Source organism: Cavia porcellus, unplaced genomic scaffold (assembly GCF_034190915.1).
Source record: "Cavia porcellus strain 051 isolate PalLab524CR breed Dunkin Hartley unplaced genomic scaffold, mCavPor4.1 scaffold_5, whole genome shotgun sequence".
NCBI lineage: Eukaryota > Metazoa > Chordata > Mammalia > Rodentia > Caviidae > Cavia > Cavia porcellus.
The window spans coordinates 93,102,300-93,121,242 of NW_026947488.1; the positions used below are offsets into that span (position 1 = coordinate 93,102,300).

Here is an 18,943-nt window from a genome sequence, read left to right on the forward strand (position 1 = left end):
AAGTTAAAAAAAAAAAAACAGTATGTAGTATCGTAAAACAGATGCATTTTCCTAAGTTTTACAACTGTGATTATTAAGTATGTGTGCATCTAGGTAAATGTTTTTATAATTTTGTGCATCCTTAGATTTCAGTTGTCTCATCTTTATATGCTAATTAATTACTTGAGATTGATAAAATTTGCAGAATTTGCAAGGCAGATGTTGCCTGTGTTTTTTTTCTCCAAGAGACTGAATTTTGGCCTAGTCTTTGTTTTAAGAAACCCCACCACTTCCTACCTTTTATTTATTTTTATTGAAAACTTCTTTTGGTTTTCACCTTTAAGCTGTAAACCTTGTTAGCCTTCTAGATATATTGTCCAGTCTTATCCATACACTGTAATATTAAGTGAATAAATAATATTTATCTTATGCAATATTTTGATGTACAGGTAGAGATAGATGTATATATGATAAAGCTACTTAAAGGATCTTCATACTGTTTCTTGATGCATAACATGTTTGTATATATTAGAACTTTTAAACATATAATGGAAAAAAGCATTCCATAATAATAAAGCATTATTTTAATATTAGTTGCTGAACAGTTTTCCACCTAGAATTTCCTCTTAGGAAATCTTTTTTTTATTCTTTTAATGGTTACTATTTCAATTACTAATGCTTTTGGAAAATTTTTCCCTCTCATTACTGAGGGTGGAAGCCAGGGTCTCAGGCATGCTTAGCGAGGGCTTTGCCACTAATCTACATTCCCAGATCTTTTTATTTTTAATTTGAGACAGTATCTCACTAAATTACTCAGGCTTTACTTGAAGTTGCAGTCCGCAGGCCTCAACCTTCAAGTAGCTAGGATTGCGTGTATGTACTACCACATCCACTTGTTATTTATCATTTCTTAAGTGCTGTGCCATAGCGGTCAGTAGCCTTCTTGACACTTCACAATTTAAAATTCAGAAAGTTCGTTCTTTTGTTAAGTTTATACTTAGTATTCTTTTGGGCTCATGTAAGTTTCTTAAAAAATTGCTTTTGTTTTAATGTTAGTAAATAGCACTTTTATATTTCAGAAGAAAGCTGTAATATTTCTCTTCAAGTAGCAATTTCTGCTTTTTTTCTTGTCTTTTTGTCACTGTATCCTTTTGAACAGTAATGTGTTCTAAAATGAAGTTGTGAATTATATTTTTCTTGTCCCAAAGGAAATTAACACATAAAACCTGTTATTTTTGCTATATTCATTTTACAAACTTGATAACTAATAAGTTGATTTTATTTTACCTTATAAATATATAGACATAATTCAAATGGTAAACACATAGAAATGAAGAATTTGTATTTAAAAATTCATTCTAATTTTTACCTTGATCATTTTAATATTTTCTGCTATACATTTTACATTTTTTATTCTGGAATTCATGCTTTCTTCTTTCTTTATCTCAGTATTGATGCTTTTCAGATGTCTGATTCTTTTTTAAAAGTGATTACTTTTATCTGTGTGATATTGCTCACCATAAATTGTATGAAATATTGTGCTTATTTTTGCGTAGTTGTTGAAGAAGCATAAGCAACAATGATCCCTAAAATCTTAAAATGTACTTAAGTTATTCTTAACTCACCGGAGCCTCTCTTTGAAGATTACAAAGATAAAGAAAACCTTGATTCTTAGTAAATTAGATGGTTTTATTTTTATATTTCTTTGCTAGCTTTGAACATTCCCCCTATTGCATGTATTCATTCTGCAGTAGTAGAGATTAACCTCAGTGCCCCATGTGTACTCTGCAGGTTTGCTACCCTTGAGCTATGTCTCTAGATTTTTAATTATTACTATGTAGGTATTTTCTTAAGAAGTCTGATTTTACGTATTTTTGCCTGTAAAAAAAAAATCAAAACTCCAATGGTGAGGTTTTTTTAGAGCAAAATGAGATGACAAAATAATTGTAGTTCATTTTGTCCCTCAGCAAGTTACTCCCTATAATCTTTACACACACACACACACACACAATTTATGACTTGTGACTATTTGTATCTGATATTACTGTCTTTCTTAATGAGTGATCTTCACTGCAAGTGTGCAGTCTTCCAGAGCTTATTCCCTTCCTTTTAGTGATTCTATTATTCCTTCTCAACTCTGGGCTGCCTATATACTTATATCTCCCCAGAGATAATTGAATGCAGGAAGGTAGAGGGCGTAGTTGGGACGTCGATGTATACATAGGAGGTAGGACCTTAATGATCTCCTGTCTGGATTGATAAATCTCTCCATTGTTTACTGTGGAGCCATTCCAGTTGTACCACAAGCAAGACTGTTTTTGTTCGTTTAGTTTATTTTTTATTTTTATTTTTTAAGAAATGTTTTCTCTCAGAGGGTATCATTTCCTATTTTTCCCCTAAGTAGATAGTCTATTAGCCACCTCTTAGTCTAATAGTAGATAATGGGATTATTGCCTTTTATAGGTTATTTTCTTCTATTGTCTGCCTAAAATTAAGGGGACTTCCAATAACCTGGCTTTAAATTATCATACTAGACATAACTATTTTATGAATATAAATGCTTTAATTTTTTTTCAAAATCAACTCTTGAGTGCATGTCAGCATCATGTTTCCCTCTCCTCAAGGCAAATTATAGGTTTATTTTGTGCTGTGTTGTCAGACTATCTGGTATGCATTACCTGAATCCAAAGGTAGATTAGTTTTGACCTTGTGATGTTGATGATTTCTGAGTGCTTTTAAAAAGAATGAGAGATGGGCTAGGGATTTAGTTCAGCGGCATAAGCACCTGCCTTGCAAGCAGGTGGTCGTGAGTTCGATCCCTGGTACCGATAAAAAGAAAAAAAAAAGAATGAGAGACCATACTTAGTTTAATAGTTGAAGGTTCAGATGACTTTCAGTCAGCAGTTAGAATGTGCACTAGTTGAGCAAACAATTTGCTCTCCCTATTTTGTGGGGAATTACGATTGCTGTGGTATTCTCTAGCTTTTGAGGAGCATGCTCTGCTAATCCCTAGAAGTTTTTGTGCCTAAGATATAGAAATGGTCTGTGCTTATGTTCCAAATAACAATGGAAAAGAATTACCTACCTAGGAGAAAATAGAGACTTAAGAATTTCAGTATAAAATGTAGTACAGTATTGTAAAGTGCATGACTTTAAAACATGAGCTTTACTTTTTCTTGAGGATTTTGGGGCATGACCATTAGACTGAAAATTGCTGGGAGAAGCATCAGCATAATGGCTTAAGGTTTGGATTTAAAGGCACATAGTTAGATATATCTCTCAATAGTGGGAAATTACTGAAATAGAGACTATCACTTGCGTATTAGGTATATTTGAGTTGTTAGGACTAATGTACACATCAGATAATTAGATCAAGTGCTGGGTATCTGGGTATGAATGGTGAAAGTGAACACTCATCTATACCTGTTGTTAAAGGTCGTTTCACTTTTCTCCTTCCCTTAACAAAAGTTTAACCAATAGTGAAATATGATAGTAAAAATGAAAATTATTTTGTTACGTAGTTCTTTTCTTTGGAACTTTTCTTTGTTCATCTGAATAAAATTAACTGAGTTCTATGGATTTTTGTTTTTAGGGTCAGTTTATGAACCTCTTAAAAGCATTCATCTTCCAAAACCTGATAATGAAACTCTGTGGGATAAATTGGATCATTATTACAGAATTGGTAAGCAAAACTTAAGGAAGAGTTATCTATGATTAGTATTCACTGTGCCTTAGCTATAATGTGTACATTATGTTGATGATATTCTATTGCTTGGATTTGGGGATAGTTTTAGTGCTTATTTATCTGTAACAGGACTACGGAAGGAATCCAGTCATATCTGGCCCTTGAATGACTACAGCTATCACCAATACCTTGCTAGATTTGAAAACTTGAGATTTTTTGAATTATGTGCAAATATTTCATGTAACAAGTTCCTCACCTACCTATACATAATTCTTAGTGAATCCTTACCCTTTTGTACCAATTTCTACTTCACTGAGATACAAAAGATAATCTGAAGTTAGTACGTTTAATATCAGGCCCTTAATTTTTGTTTGTTTTTCTGGATTAACCGGGCAAGTTTTGTTTTTCAATGTGAATAAATAACTTTGAGTTATGTATGTATAGGATGCCTCCTTATTCTTTAGACCATACTTTGGAATGCCTATAACTATTTTTCAGGTTGTTTCTTATGCCATTTATGTCCTCTGATGGCAAAAAACATTTTTTGCTCTTCTACAAAAATACAGGCTGACTGACTTATTTTGACCTCATTGTAAACTTTAAGTTTTTAAAAATTATTTTTTTATTTTAAAAACAAAAAATAAAACTGATAATACAGAATTTCAAAACAATAGATTAACGTTGGTTAATATCTTCAAAGTTGCATATCTTCAAAGTAGTTGAGATTACAGGATATAAACATGAGAGAAATGATCAAACAGTCAAATAATGAAAGCACAAACTATTCTTTTTGATGAACAGGAATTAATAGTATGGTTGTCTATCTCATATATATGAATGTATATTATATATATGAATATATATAAAAGATGTATAATCTTTTCTCCTTTCCCCATCCCAGTTGTTGTTTCCTTTTCTCTTTCCCTTTAACTTTTACAATGTCTGTTATACATTTTGGATCTTATTTACTCAGTTTTTAAACTCAGGAGATAATACGATATTTATACATTTAAGTCTGATTTATTTCACATATGATCATAGTCTCAAGTTGCATCCATTTACTCCATTATATCACATCTGTTTTTATTCATTCCTTAGTTAATGGGCATTTGCATTGTTTCTAAGATTTAACTATTACAAATTGTGCTGCTATAAACAAGAGTGCACGTTTATTTCTGTGGTATTACATTTTCCGTTTTTCTGTGAAAATACCCAGCAGGAGAATAGCTAGATTGAATGAGACTTCCAATCCTAGTTTTTTTGAGAAATTTCCACACTGATTTCCACAAGAGTTATACTAGTCTACACTCCCACCAGCAGTGGAGAAGGATTCCCTTTTCCCCACAGCATTTGTTGTTTGATTTCTTTTTTTTTTTTTTTTTTTTTTCTCTTTTTTATCGGTATCGGGGATCGAACTCATGACTGCCTGCTTGCAAGGCAGGCACTTATGCGCTGAGCTAAATCCCCAGCCCCTGTTGTTTGATTTCTTGATGACAGCCATTCTTTGTGGGATGAGATGGAATCTCAGTGTTATTTTAATTTGCATTTCCTGTATGACCATTGATGTTGAAAATTTCTTCATATATTTGTATATCTTTATCTGAGAACTGAATGTTCATCTCAGAATGCCCATTTGTGGTATTTTAACTGATTTTTGATCATGATGCTACATGCATTCTTAAGCCACTCTTTATCTTCTTTATAGCAATGACTGTCTAAAGAGAAATAATTACAGTTTTAAAGGAAATATTAATTATTTGCTTTGGACTTAAGAACCAAGTAAATTTTACTCTGGGAAAAATAATAAATGTACTGATAGTCTGGGTAAAAATGTTAATGATAAGATCAGTTTAGACTGAAAGAAATTTTAATCCCTTAGTCTCTTTGCAGGAGTATTTTATTTTAACTTTTGAAAAACTATCTAATATATATTAATTTAGATTAGATTTATTTAACATACTTTGGGACAAGCATTATTTATCCATTTATTTAGACAGTTGTGTTAGGTTTCTGTTGCTGACAGAAAATACCCATGAAAAACAGCTTAAAAGAAGAAAGCTTTATTCTGGCTACCAGTTTCAAAGTTCTAGTTCCTGGTCAATCGGCTCCACTGCTTTAGGCCTGTGGTGAGGCACAAACCTTTCCTGGCTGAAATGTGTGGCAGTGGAAAGATAACTCCCTTGGTGCTGGCCAGGAAACAGAAAGAGGTGAAGAAAACCATTCCAGGTATAACCCCAGGGGCCCACTTCCTTCAGTTAAGCCTGGCCTCTTAAGCCCATTCAGCTTAGTGCCCCAATTCCAAAAGCTCCACGATGGAACATGTGAGCCTTGGGGATAATGATGGCCCCAAACCAGAACAAGAGGAAAAAAATAGTTTTTAGAAAGTGTAGACAAAGATTATTTACTTCCTAGTATCTTCATTCTATATAGATATGGAATTCAGTTTTAAAAGTATAATAAGTAAAATCCCTAACCTGTACAATATCAGTAAAATGAACATACCTCTGTTAAGACCAGTCACAAATTAGTCTTCAGTAAAACCCATGATTCTTGCCTGTTTTACGGTGTATCCTCATCTTAAATTTTTGATTGAGTTATGTATATAATTTAGCAAATGCAGGTTGCAGGGCACTCTGTTAAAATTTGTTTAAAGTTTCTACATAGAACTGGTTATTTTTTTAAAATGCTCGTTTTTTTTAATTATTTTTAATTATTTTTAATTATTTTTCTCTGTGCCTGTCATATTCTTAGTAATATTTATATCACATGTTCCCATTAACCAGGATGCGCTCAAGGCTTTTAAGTTCTAATTAACTATGCCCTTTTCTAAAAAAAAGACCCACTTCATGATAGATGGATTCCCCTAAGCTCAAGCAACATAAAGTGGCCGAATGTCTTTAATTATTTTGTAGGATAGCTAAGTTTAGAAGTAACAAAATTGTTTAGAAATGGAATGAGGTTATCAAACACATTTAAGATATTCAATGGAAATGGCTGGTGATGCGATCCATTTCTTTTCTTATCTCCCTCTATAGTCAAGTCCACATTGCTGCTGTATCAAAGTCCAACCACTGGTCTGTTCCCAACTAAAACATGCGGTGTTGATCAGAAGGCCAGAATCCAGGACAGTCTCTACTGTGCTGCTGGAGCTTGGGCGTTGGCACTAGCATACAGGTGAGCTGACTCGGGATCGCCTAGTGACTCTAAGACCGGGTAACAGTCTTTTGTCAGTCTTTTGCTTCTACTGTGTTTTGATTACTGAGTGACTTGTGGCTTCTTATGTCACCTTTTCGGCCTCTAAACCCTTTCGTTTTATAAGGGTTACATAAGACTAGTTACGATGTTTTATGATTTTGTTACCAATATTTTTTATCTGTTGTTTTCTCAAACAATGTTAGTCTTTGGTAGAATGAATTACCTATTAATTCTCATTGAGTGATTGGTTTCAATCATAAAAAGAATTAAAGCTAATTGAATTTTGCAGATGATAAAGTTGCAGCTAATAAATTTATTCAACTGATCGTACTGGTGCACACCTATAATTGCAGCACTTGGAAGGCTGATGTAGGAGGATTGCTGTAAGTTCAAGGACAGCCTGGATTCCAAAGTGAGTTCAAGGCCAGTCTAAACCTGTCTCAGAAAATAAAATAAATTTGTTTAAATTGTACAACTAATCAGTGGTGGCTTCAGGACCCCCTTCTTTATCCTGGTTGAGTGTTTTTCCTACTGTAATTTATTGACTTATCAGTTGTTAAATTTAGTTGTAAGTCAGTTATTTTATGAAGTAAAAAATTTTCTTCTTTATTTTATTGGATATATAAAGCACCAATTGTGGAGCCTCATACCTGATGTTTGAAATACATTTTAGTTATAAATTAAGATTATTAAACTTCTGAATGTTATTTTTCTGAGGGACCTTAGTATTTCTGAGTTGAAAATTTTCTTTTAAATGAACATGGTTCCTCTGTCATAAATCATTGAAATACTAGATTAGTAAAATAAAATCAAGTATTGTGTGGTAATTGTCAACCTAATTATTTCTTTACATATTCTTTGTTGTAAGTACAATTTGACTTTATTAAGTGTGGGGCTGCTAGTGGTCTAATGGGCATAAGAAATATCACCACTAGCACCTTAACTAAGTATTCAATCCAAAAATAACACTTAATAGTATTAAGTGCCCTTTGATATGACACAATTATAAATACATATCAACAATGCTAATTTTTTACCAAAATGTTTAACATTAAGTCCACATGAATAAATAATCAGTCATAACTGGATTGTTGATTTTCATAAGACAGTTGCCAAAACTGTTAAAAAATTTAGGTGTATTAAGCAAGGTTTTCCAGAGGAACAGAACCAATAGAAGGTATGTGTGTGTGTGTGTGTGTGTGTGTTTGGCTTACATGATTTGAGGCTGGACAGTCCCACAGTGGCCACTGGCTAGCTGGGGTGCCAGGGAAACAAGTACTTGCCCAGTCCAAGAAGCTGAAAGCCTCAGAACAAGAGGGAGCAGTACAGCCCTAGTTCAAGGTTAAAGGTCTGTAAAGTCCCTGGAGGATTGTGTTGTGAGTTCACATTAAAAGTCTGAAGAAACTGGAGTTTGATATTCATGGGTAGCGGCAACACTGGGGGTGGGGTTGGGGTGGGGTGGTGGGGAGTTAAGAATCGAGCTCCTGCATCCTCGTGCTCTTTCCCTTCTGCTTTTTGTGTCATCTGGGCCCAATCCCATTTGATGGTAATGTTCACATTTAGGGTGGATCTTTCTCAGTTCATTCACCCATGTGCCCACGTTCTCTGCAAATCCCCTCGCAAACACACCAGGAAGTATGCTTTACCAGTTTCCCAGGCATTTCTCAGTCCAGTGGGGTTGACAACAAGTATTACCCAACAGAGAAAGTGTCATAGAGTTTAGGAAATATGTGCTTGCAGTTAATATGAGCATAAAGAAATACAAGATCAAATATAATTCATGATTCTTCTATTTTTTTGGTGCTGAGGATCAAACTCATGACTGCACACTCACAAGTCAAGGCACTTACACCGCTGAGCTAAATCCCCAGCTAATTTGTGATTCATTGTTAGATTACACTTTTAAAATCTACTCTAAAGTACATTTTGGGGATAATTTGATAAATTTGAATCTAGGTTATTTATCAGATATGTAATATCAACTTTGAATTTCTTGGTTGTAATAATAGTATTAGCATTATATAGGAGAATTGTTTTTACAGATGTTCCTGGTGTGTAGGGTGAAAGGCCATGACGTTTGTAGCTTATTTTAAAATATTGAAGGAAAAAATTATAAGTGATATAAATTAATATTAACTGCTGAGCCTAAAGTATGTATTCATTGTAGCATCCTTTTAATTTCTTTACACATTTGAAGATTTTTGAAATAAAACATGGGACATTTTTTATAGAGTAAGAGTACTAAGAGTACAGTCAGTCTATATACAAAAGTCACCCTTTAACCTTTTCTCAAAAGGTTTCAAGTATCTGATAGAGAACTGAAAGTCCTTAATTTGCTGGGCATGTTATCTATATAAAATTTGTCTCTGATAAATCACTTGTGTCCATACTGGAGAAAGGAAGGACATAGTACAGTTGTGTTAGTTTTTCTGTGGTGCCTTTATAAAAAGGAGAAATAATTGACCAAAAATGAATGACATAGAATATTTGTTTCTGACATTCATTATACTATATTACAGTGATCATCATTCTTCCCAGTCATTACATGTGAAATAGGAGTAGGAATTATTCATACATACTGCACTTTTTTAAAGGGGCATGTGATACTTTTTATCAAGTGAGAATGATTGCCAGATATTTTAGTCAAGATTAAATCAAACTATGAATAAGTAATTTTTAGTTTTTAGTAGTGGGTACTTCTCATTCATCTTTTGAAAGTCTCTGATTTATAATAAATAACATGTATAGAAAGAGCATTCTTTATTTTTAAAAGTGATATAAATATGGTCAATTGATTTTTAAAGCCATACCTGAGAAGATGAAACTGTGCCCAAATATATCACATGTCATAATGGATATGTATTTAGTTCAGAACATCCTTGATTGTGATTGTTGCTTGCCCTGCCTGTATCAAACCCATTACAGAGCAAAGAAGGTATGTGCTATCTTAACTGGTGCTTCTTTAAATCCAAACTGTATCATAGCCTAAAGGAATCGGTATTTTAAGTTGCTTCAGTTTTATAACAGTGAATTTATAAAAGTTTGGTTGCTAGGTTTTTTTCGATCATTGTGTAAAATATTGTATGTCATTTTTAAAAGAGTTGGTTTACTTCCTTAAATTAAGGAACAAAATCTACACAAGTTCCATCACAGTATTTTTTTTTTTTTTGCAAGATTTCAGTATCTGCTGGAAAAATGGAGTTTCACTGTGGCAGAATTAGTAACGTCACCAGAACACAGGATTAGTCAGATAGTTAAAATACTTAATTATCAAAAGCTCTTCTTCCTTTTCAAATGCATTTCCAATTTGTTTCATGAGTTATCTCTCTCACCCAGGCGCATTGATGATGACAAGGGAAGGACCCATGAGCTGGAACACTCCGCTATAAAATGTATGAGAGGAATTCTCTACTGCTACATGCGTCAGGCTGATAAGGTAAAACACTGTGGTGTGAACTGGATTTCTCATACCATTCTGAAGGATTAATTTAACCAGTATTCTAGTAGTGTCTTCTAAAGGAGAATGTATCTTAAAAAGTAAAGCCACATTCTAGGGCAATCTAAATAGGTTAAAATATTTTCTGTCTTCCTAGCCCAGGGTTTTGGAATGCTGAAGTTGAAAGAATACCTTCAGTGAGAGATATTGAGATTATTATATAAACTTGAATTTCTGTTTTGCATATCTTATTTGCTTAATAAAAATTAAGTCTTGGGAGAACCTCATGAATGTCCCTTACTCAACCGGTGTTACATTACTTAAGGAAAATCCTTGTTGGAATAACTTGAACATGGTGAATTTCTCAGGCTAACATGAACTTAAAAATACTTCATTCATTTACATCAAATAAGCAAGGAATTGTACGCTTTTGGAAAACTGAATTTTACAAGTTTATCTCGAAATTTAAAAAATAATATATATGACTTATTTTTTTAAAGTGTAAAGCTTTATATGAGTATAATATTCTAGTTCTTCTACTTTACTACCTCTCTGTCTCCCTGAGTCTTAATATAGTAAATACCCAGATATGTAAATCAGTATCCTGAGTTCCCAAAACCGCTGCTCAATTTGACAGTTGACTCAAAAGACCTACATGACTCAATAGATGAAGTCATGTGTATAGTTTATTACAGCAAAAGGGCACAAAGGATAATAAAGTAAAAACTATTTGGAGTATTATCTGGAGGAAATGTGGTGCCAGGAGCCAACTAGAGCCACACAGATACACTTAATTTGCCGAGGAACTGTTAGCAACAACACACGTAAAATATTATCTACCAAGGAAGCTCTTAAGGCTCAGTAGTTTTATTGATCAGGATTTTTATTGGTGGCTGGTTGTGTTGGTACCGTCTGCCCAGCACTTACTGAAATTTCAGCCTCCCAGAAGGAAGCATGGTGCATAAACCACATTGTATAAACAGTGTAGGTGTAGTGAGTCACTCCTCTGACAGAACCCTCCCCAAATTCGAGTTTATTCACGCTAGCCAAGGGAAACTTTTCTAAAGTTGGCAGTCTCTGTCCTACAGTGTTAACTTTTCTGAATCATCAGCACCAACTAATGCACTGGTTTCTAATCTGTGACTAGCTGTGTAATGTTAGGTAAATTATTTAGCTTCTGTGTATATCAGGTCTTTTCATTTGTCAAATAAAGTAGTACTTGTAACTATCTCCATCCCACCATTACCACAACTGTGGTCTTGTAAGGATAATGAAATACTGTAATTTAAAATCAGATGCTGGTACTGGGTGAACATTCAGTAAGAATGTGTTGTTCTGCTATTAGTGCTTTCCCTCTCCTTTCTAGATTATGTACCTCAGATATGCTTTCAGCTTCTACTATTTAGGATAGATACGTACCAGTAACCATGTAGGCAGTGTGATCACTTCTGTGTAGTTATGAGTGTGTAGACTATTAAAATGATTGTGCTATAAAGAATCTGGATTATATGGAGTACATATTGCAAAATGCTGGGTTTGTTCTGATGAACAAAATATGCTTTACAGGTTTTACAGTTTTTCTGTCACTGTGATCTTTTTTGCTTCCCATAACCATTTAGAGACTGTTACTGTCACCCACAAGTGAGTGTGGCCGGCTTCTTCAGATCAAACCCACACCAGCTCAGTAACCCCCATCACCCCTCTTGCTGGTCTGTCCTTTTCTTTTCCTTCAGCCTTGGCCATTTTCTTTATGATCTGTAGCTGTCCAAAATATAAACATAGTTTTAAAATATTAAATATTTATATTTTGGCCTTTTTGAAAAACTCAAGTGAAAGACTTTTATACTATTCATTTGCTGTTTGACTTTGAGCTTTCATATTCTTTATTTTAGAAACTAAATCATAACCTAGAATGTCTAAACCTTTTGTTTTTGATTTTTCATCACTAAACATGTTTCCTTACGTTTTGTCTTAAAGCACTAGCTGAAAGAGATGTATGAAATTTATTAAGAAGTGAGTGGGATAGGCATGGTGGCCTGTGCATTCCAAGGAGTGATGGAAGAGGATTTCAAGTTTGAGGATTTCAAGTTTGGGGATTTCAAGTTTGGGCTATATAGCTAGTTCAGGGCCAATGTGGACTACATGGTAGGTCTATCTCAAAAGCACAAAAAAAGGAGGAAAGAAAATGAAGAAGTAGAATTGCTCTTGATTTATAGACTGTGGGGCAATCTATTTCTGTATTTTATTATCTTGGCTGTCTTGACATTGACACTTGTGTCATTGCTTGTATATTAATGTCAGGTTTATTTTTCCCCTAATGTTCATATTCATATTCTTTTGTGTTATACTCCTTAAGGAGAAGCATTCAGTGTTTCAGTTAATTCAATCTATAGTTAGTATTTTGGTGGGCAGAGATTTGCTTAGCAATAGGCTATGAATCTTCACAAGGCCCTGTGATCTACTTCAAAAAAGTGTTTAAAATGCTGCTGAGAGATTATTTAAGTTTTAGTGAGAGATCATTTAAGTTTTATAAACTTTATTCTTCCAAAATTCCCTTGTGACATGATCATTTTCCTTTCAGTGTGCATTTTAAGGGTATAAATTAAGAATGGTTGACCAAATGCTTACCTTTTCCTAAATAATAAATTGTTTATTTGTAATGCTAAAAGTTTTTAGGAAACATCTAAGCAAAGTACAAGTTGATTGATTTTAGTGCAGAAGATTTTGCTTTAATCATTGTTATCTTTACTTCTGAGACACTAGATATTATATAAAATACAATTAATAACTTCTTGTATCTTGACTGCTTTCAAGAATACTTTCTGTTTGTGACTGACATACAACATGCCCCATTAATCTTCAAAGCATATAGTTTATAGTTTTTTCTCTGAAATTTTAAATTACTTGTCATTTAACAACTTTAAAACTCAAAGCATAGTTATATAATTCCCCATTTGGCCGTCTTTACTCATTTAGCGTCTGCTTTCCTCCTGACATAATGATAGAATATAAACTCTTGCTGGTTCTTGCATGTCTTGAAGATAAATGACAAGCACCACCTTGTTAGCTGCAGCCCTGACTTTACTAAACTGATAAAGCCTCATTTAAATCCCCATCAAGTAGGAGAATGTATTTGGTCTCATTTTAGCCATATTTTTGCGTAGAAGCCCAGAAAAATGTTCAGAATTTTGAGAAAATAAGCATGGTGGCAGGTAAGGAGTGACCATTTTCTGTTGGTGTATTTTTTTTTTCAGGCTATTGCTAATGGTTTTGGGCACCATTGTATATCAGACATTATATATCCCTAAACAACCCTCATCTTCTCACTACCGATAGGTCCTGACTTGGTTGGTCTGGTGCTTTAGTCATATGGAAGTTCTTACTTGTTTGTGCATACCCTTTGAGTAAGGTAAAAATGTGTCGGCCCTCTAACAGTTCTGTCCAGTAGAACTTCTTGTGATGATAGAAATGTTCTTTATTATTCTGTTAAGCAGTATAGTAGCCATTAGTCACGTGTGGCTGTTGAATACTTGAAACATGACTGGTATAAAGGAAGAACTGAATTTTAAATTTTAATTAAGTCATATTTAGCTGTTGACTGTCATTTTGAACAGTGTAGGCTTCTAAAGTCATGCAGTATATTGTGAGAGTATAAAAGAGAACAGTTTCTGTATTCCCAACACTTCTGATAGTAAATGTGTAGATATTCCATGGCCAAAATATCTGCATTAGGGAATAGCAATTGGGTGTTCTACAATTTAATTAAATTTTACTATTACTACCTGGAGTTAGTGTAGGTCTTGTAGGTCAAAGGTTCAGTGCCACAAGACAAGACTACCTCCTCCCCCAGGAACCCATTGTAAATCACGTGGGAAATTTCCCCAGGTTACCCATGCAGCTGTACATCTTGGGTACAAATTAAGGGGTCTCGTGATCTTTCTCACATTCATTAATTTGTTATAACACCTCACAGAACTCAGGCATGTTACTAATACTAGTTAAATATAATGTATAACGTAAAGGATAAAGATGAAGAACTAGATGTAGTACATAGCTTAGAGTCCAGAGGGGTCTCCTGTGCAGGAGCTTCTCTCCATGTGGATTCCAAAGTATGCTGCCCTGCTCACTTGGAAGCTCGCCAAACCCCATAACTGGGGAGTTCCTGGAAGTTCTATTATGTAGCTATGACTGATCATTGGTGAATAACTCAGTCTCTAGTCCATCTCTCCCCTTCTCTGAAATGAAAGGGATAAATTGAAGTGATACAAGGCAGGATTACAGTTACCTAGGTTTTATTATCATTTAAATCTGTTGAAAGAAGATCATTACTTTTACAAATAGCTATATATCTTTCTGAATTTTTTGTTCTAATTTATCGTGCATGTCCAATGATTAACACAATACTTGTCACATGGTTGGCATCAGTAAGTGTTTTCCAAGTTGAATTGAACAGGCCCATAGAAATAAATGGATAGATATTTTTATCCTTGGGCTTTATCTGTTTGGTAATAGTATTTATACTTAGTATTTTAAAATAATTAGGACAGATGCAATAACGCATGACAGTGGTCCCAGTTTTTAGGAAGATTGTGGTGAAAGAATTCTTGAGTTCAAGACCAGCCTGGGCAACATAATGAGTCCCCATCTCAGCAATAAATAAATAAATAAAGCCTAATAAAATTCTAATAAAAGTGTAGCCAAGGCCCTTCATAATGAGAGCAAGTGTGGAAAAGGAAATGAAAACGTGTTAACAGGACATATGTTAAAATTTGTGATCCTCAGGGAAAAAAAATTGCATTTAAAGTTTGAACATGTATTACATTAAAATGTGGCCATCCTGAAGTACATGTTATGATGAGTGTTATGTAAGCATTTTCAAGTAATAGTATAATGAAGTATAATCACCAAAATCTTGGCTGGCAAAGTAAATCAGCGTTATACTATAAAATAAAATGTAAAATATTCCAAAATTGCCGAGTTGTTATGGTTGTGAACTATCAACTGGCAATCATGTTAATTCTTTTAAGTTAGTTGTTTGCAGCTTATATTGCTTTTTTTCCCAAAGGTGATATTTCTGCTTTGTTCATTTCTCTGTCTCATCCATCTGATTGTTACTTAAAGGTTGCATAAAAAATTATTTATACTCTTTAACCAGTGAATTATTAGTGTTATCTAAATCTTATATTTGATTTCCAGGTCCAGCAGTTTAAGCAGGATCCACGCCCAACAACATGTCTTCACTCTGTTTTCAACGTGCATACTGGAGATGAGTTGCTGTCTTATGAGGAATACGGTCATCTTCAGGTAAAAATTACACATTTTTCAAATCTGTGTGCTATGTCATAGAATATTTGAGACTATGCATTTTTTTAACGTATATTCCATACATTAAAATGGAAGTATAAAATAAAGTATACTTATCCTGAAATGGATAAGAAATTAAAATATTAACCATTAAATCTGACTGAGTTCTTGGACAACAGTATGTATTATATTATTATTCCTGCCTAGAAGAAGAATGTTACCATTCTTTTGATAACAAAAATATTTGCTACCAGATTTAGAAGAATTTCAACACTTAGGAATTAGGAAATAAAAGATAATTAATAGAGGTAAAAGCATATCTGAAGTTGCTGTTACATAGCACATCATTTTAAAATATATTAAGCTCCAGTAAAGCTAAAGTCATGTCATTTAAACACCAAGAGGCATTTCTGAAGTCCTTAAGCTTTGTTTCATGTTAAATTTTATATCTATAATAATATACTGTAGGATTTTATGTTTTCTGCCCTCACAACTGTGTATTGCTTTTAAATGAATATCCAGTGCCTTTTTTTCCAAGCTACAGATATATATATATATTTGTCGTTAATGGATTTTGATCAATCTGTATATGATTGCATTCTGCTGCCTTTGGGATAGATTACTTATTATTCATATATTCCTTACTAAAATTAGAGTTTTACCTTATTATTCCTCTTTCTCTAGAAAGGTGAAATATCTTACTTTAGTATATTTCCTCCAAACCTAGAAAGTACAGTGACCCCATTTCTTTGCAGCAGAAAATCTTGTACCTTATTATAAATAGCTCCTTAGAGAATTAGTGTTATATGAGTAGTTTCTCAACCTTAACCTAGTAACTGTAACGTAGAATTTTTTGTTTCTCTTGCACTGACAAATAAGTTTACTATCTTAAATGGGGTTTTCAGAAGGTATAGCACATTGATTTTTTTAAATGATGATGCTGTTATATGTATTGATCCCAAAAATGTTGATTCTTCAACATTAGTACTTCATTATTTAATTTAACGTGTAAATTAAAGAATATTAATTTGACCATTATTTTAAAAATAAGCATTAAAAAGTTTAGAAGGACTTGCATGAAAAGATAATTTCTAGGAAGTGGAATTAAACATTATTGTTTTCTTCCTTTTTGTCCTGATTTTCTAATTTTTTTTTTCTTTTGGTACTGGAGATTGAACTTGCAACATCGTGCTTGCCAGGCAGGCACTTATGCCACTGAGCTAAATCCCCAGCTCATTTTTTAACTCTTTGATAAATGTATATTAAAGGTATAGTTTGAACATTTTAGAGTTGTATTTTAATTGATAGTAATTCTACATATTGGGGTACAGTGTGACATTTTGATACATATACAGAGTATAAATCAGATCAATATCATTGGCATATCTGTCACCTTGTTTGTCACCTACAGTTGTCAACTGTCATTATCCTAGTATGCTCATCTACTACTGTGCTTTAGAACATTTGAAGCTATTCTTTCTATCCAATTGCACCTTGGTCTGTATTAACTATCCTCTGTCCACATTCCTCTTCCCCATATTCCAACACACATTTACAGGCTCTAGTAACCGCTATTTTATTCTCTGCTTCTTTGTGGTCAACTTTTTAGTTTCCATGTGTCTTGGTTACTTTTCTCTGGTTGCTGGGATAAAATACCCAGCACCCAAAATGAAGGAAGGAAAGGTTTATTTAGCTTATAGTTTCTGGAGGTTTCAGTCCATAATCAGCTGGCTCTGAGGCAGGTTGGCGTGGCACAGGGGCAACACTTTAAGCCAGCAGCCAGAGCAAAAGAGGAAAGAGCAAGCCTCTTTTCCTCCCTTCTTTGTACACAGGGCCACCTCCACCCGCTTCCAGGACAGGTATAACACTCACAAAACCTGTATGCCCTCCTCTTGCACAAGATGAGGGTATTTATAAAGTAAAGATCCTGGCTCCCTTCTGAGTCTCTTGTTAAACTTCAAAATTTCTCAAGTTGACACAGTGTATCAACCATAACACCACCTATGAGTAGGACATGCATTTGTCTTGTCTATTCCTGACTTATTTCGCTTAACATAGACTTCTCCGGTTCGATCCACGTTAATGTAAATTATAGAATTTCAGTTTTTCATGACTGAATAATATTGTATATATTTTCTTTATCATTTATCCATTGAAGGACTCTTTAGGTTGATTCCACATGTTGGCTGTTGGGAACAGTGCTGTAATAAACATTAGTGCAGAGGCTGGGGATTTAGCGCAGTGGCATAAGCACCTGCCTTGCAAGCAGGCAGTCGTGAGTTCGATCCCTGGTACCGACAAAAACGAAAAAGGCAAAAAAAAAAACATTAGTGCAGATGTCTCTCTGACATATTGATTTCAATTCCTTTGGTATATACCCAGTCACATAATTGTTAAGAGTTTTATGTTCTAATTCTAGTCTTTTGAAAAGTTTCTATACTTTTTCCCCATAATGCCATATTAGCTTACATTCACCAGTAGTGAGATTGTGTCTGTTCATATCCCTCTCGATGTGCGCTTTTTCTTTACCTGATGATTGGTGATGTTGACCATTTTCTCAGATGCTTTTTGGCAATTTGTGTATCTTCTTCTTCTTTTTTTTTTTTTTTTTCTTTTCTTTTTGAGATAGGGTCTCTCTATGCAGTTCAGGCTGACCCTGAGCTCACTTTGTAACAAAGCCCAGGCTGGTCTCAAATTCTCAACGATCCTCCCACCTCAGCCTCCTGAGTGCTGGGGTTACAGGCATGAGCCACCACGTCCGGCTTCTGTATCTTCTTTTGACTAACGATCATTCACCCATTTTTAAATTGAATTATTTGTTTTGTGCTATTGAGTAGTTTGATTTCTTTATATTTTTAGAAATAAAATGCATACTTTGCAAGTATTTTCTCCTATTCTGTAGGTTTTCTCTTTCACGTTTTGTTATTTTTTTGGCAGTACAGAAGCGTTTTAGTTCTGTATAACCTCATTTGTCAATTTTTGAGGCCTATGCTTTTACAATAATACCCAAAAATTCTTTGCTTCAACCAGTATCCTGACAGTAATTTTTAATAACTTTAACTCTTTTAATCTCTTAAGTATTTGATCTACTTTGATCTGATTTAGTATATGATGAGAAAGTATGGGCCTAATTTCTTTCTTTACATGTAAATATCCACTTTTGTGGCACCATTTTTTGAAGAAACTTGCTTTTCTTTTTCTTTTAAATTTATTTTTATGGGGGCTAGGGATTTAGCTCAGCGGCATAAGCGCCTGCCTTGCAAGCAGGCAGTCGTCAGTTCGATCCCCAGTACCGATAAAAAGGAAAAAGACCAAAAAAAAAAAAATTATTTTTATGAATACAT

At 33.9% G+C, this 18,943-nt stretch overlaps 1 protein-coding gene across 4 annotated transcripts in view; it reads left to right on the top strand.

Moving 5' to 3' along the window:
* The window catches only part of Phkb (phosphorylase kinase regulatory subunit beta), a 224,650-nt gene that overhangs the window by 32,073 nt on the left and 173,634 nt on the right, over positions 1-18,943 (top strand). For all 4 annotated transcript variants that reach the window (XM_063249300.1, XM_063249299.1, XM_063249301.1 and 1 more), the window contains 4 exons: positions 3,572-3,661; positions 6,700-6,838; positions 10,196-10,295; positions 15,492-15,599. In XM_063249300.1, the coding sequence (XP_063105370.1) occupies positions 3,572-3,661; positions 6,700-6,838; positions 10,196-10,295; positions 15,492-15,599 (437 nt within the window). The remainder of the gene's footprint in view (positions 1-3,571; positions 3,662-6,699; positions 6,839-10,195; positions 10,296-15,491; positions 15,600-18,943) is intronic.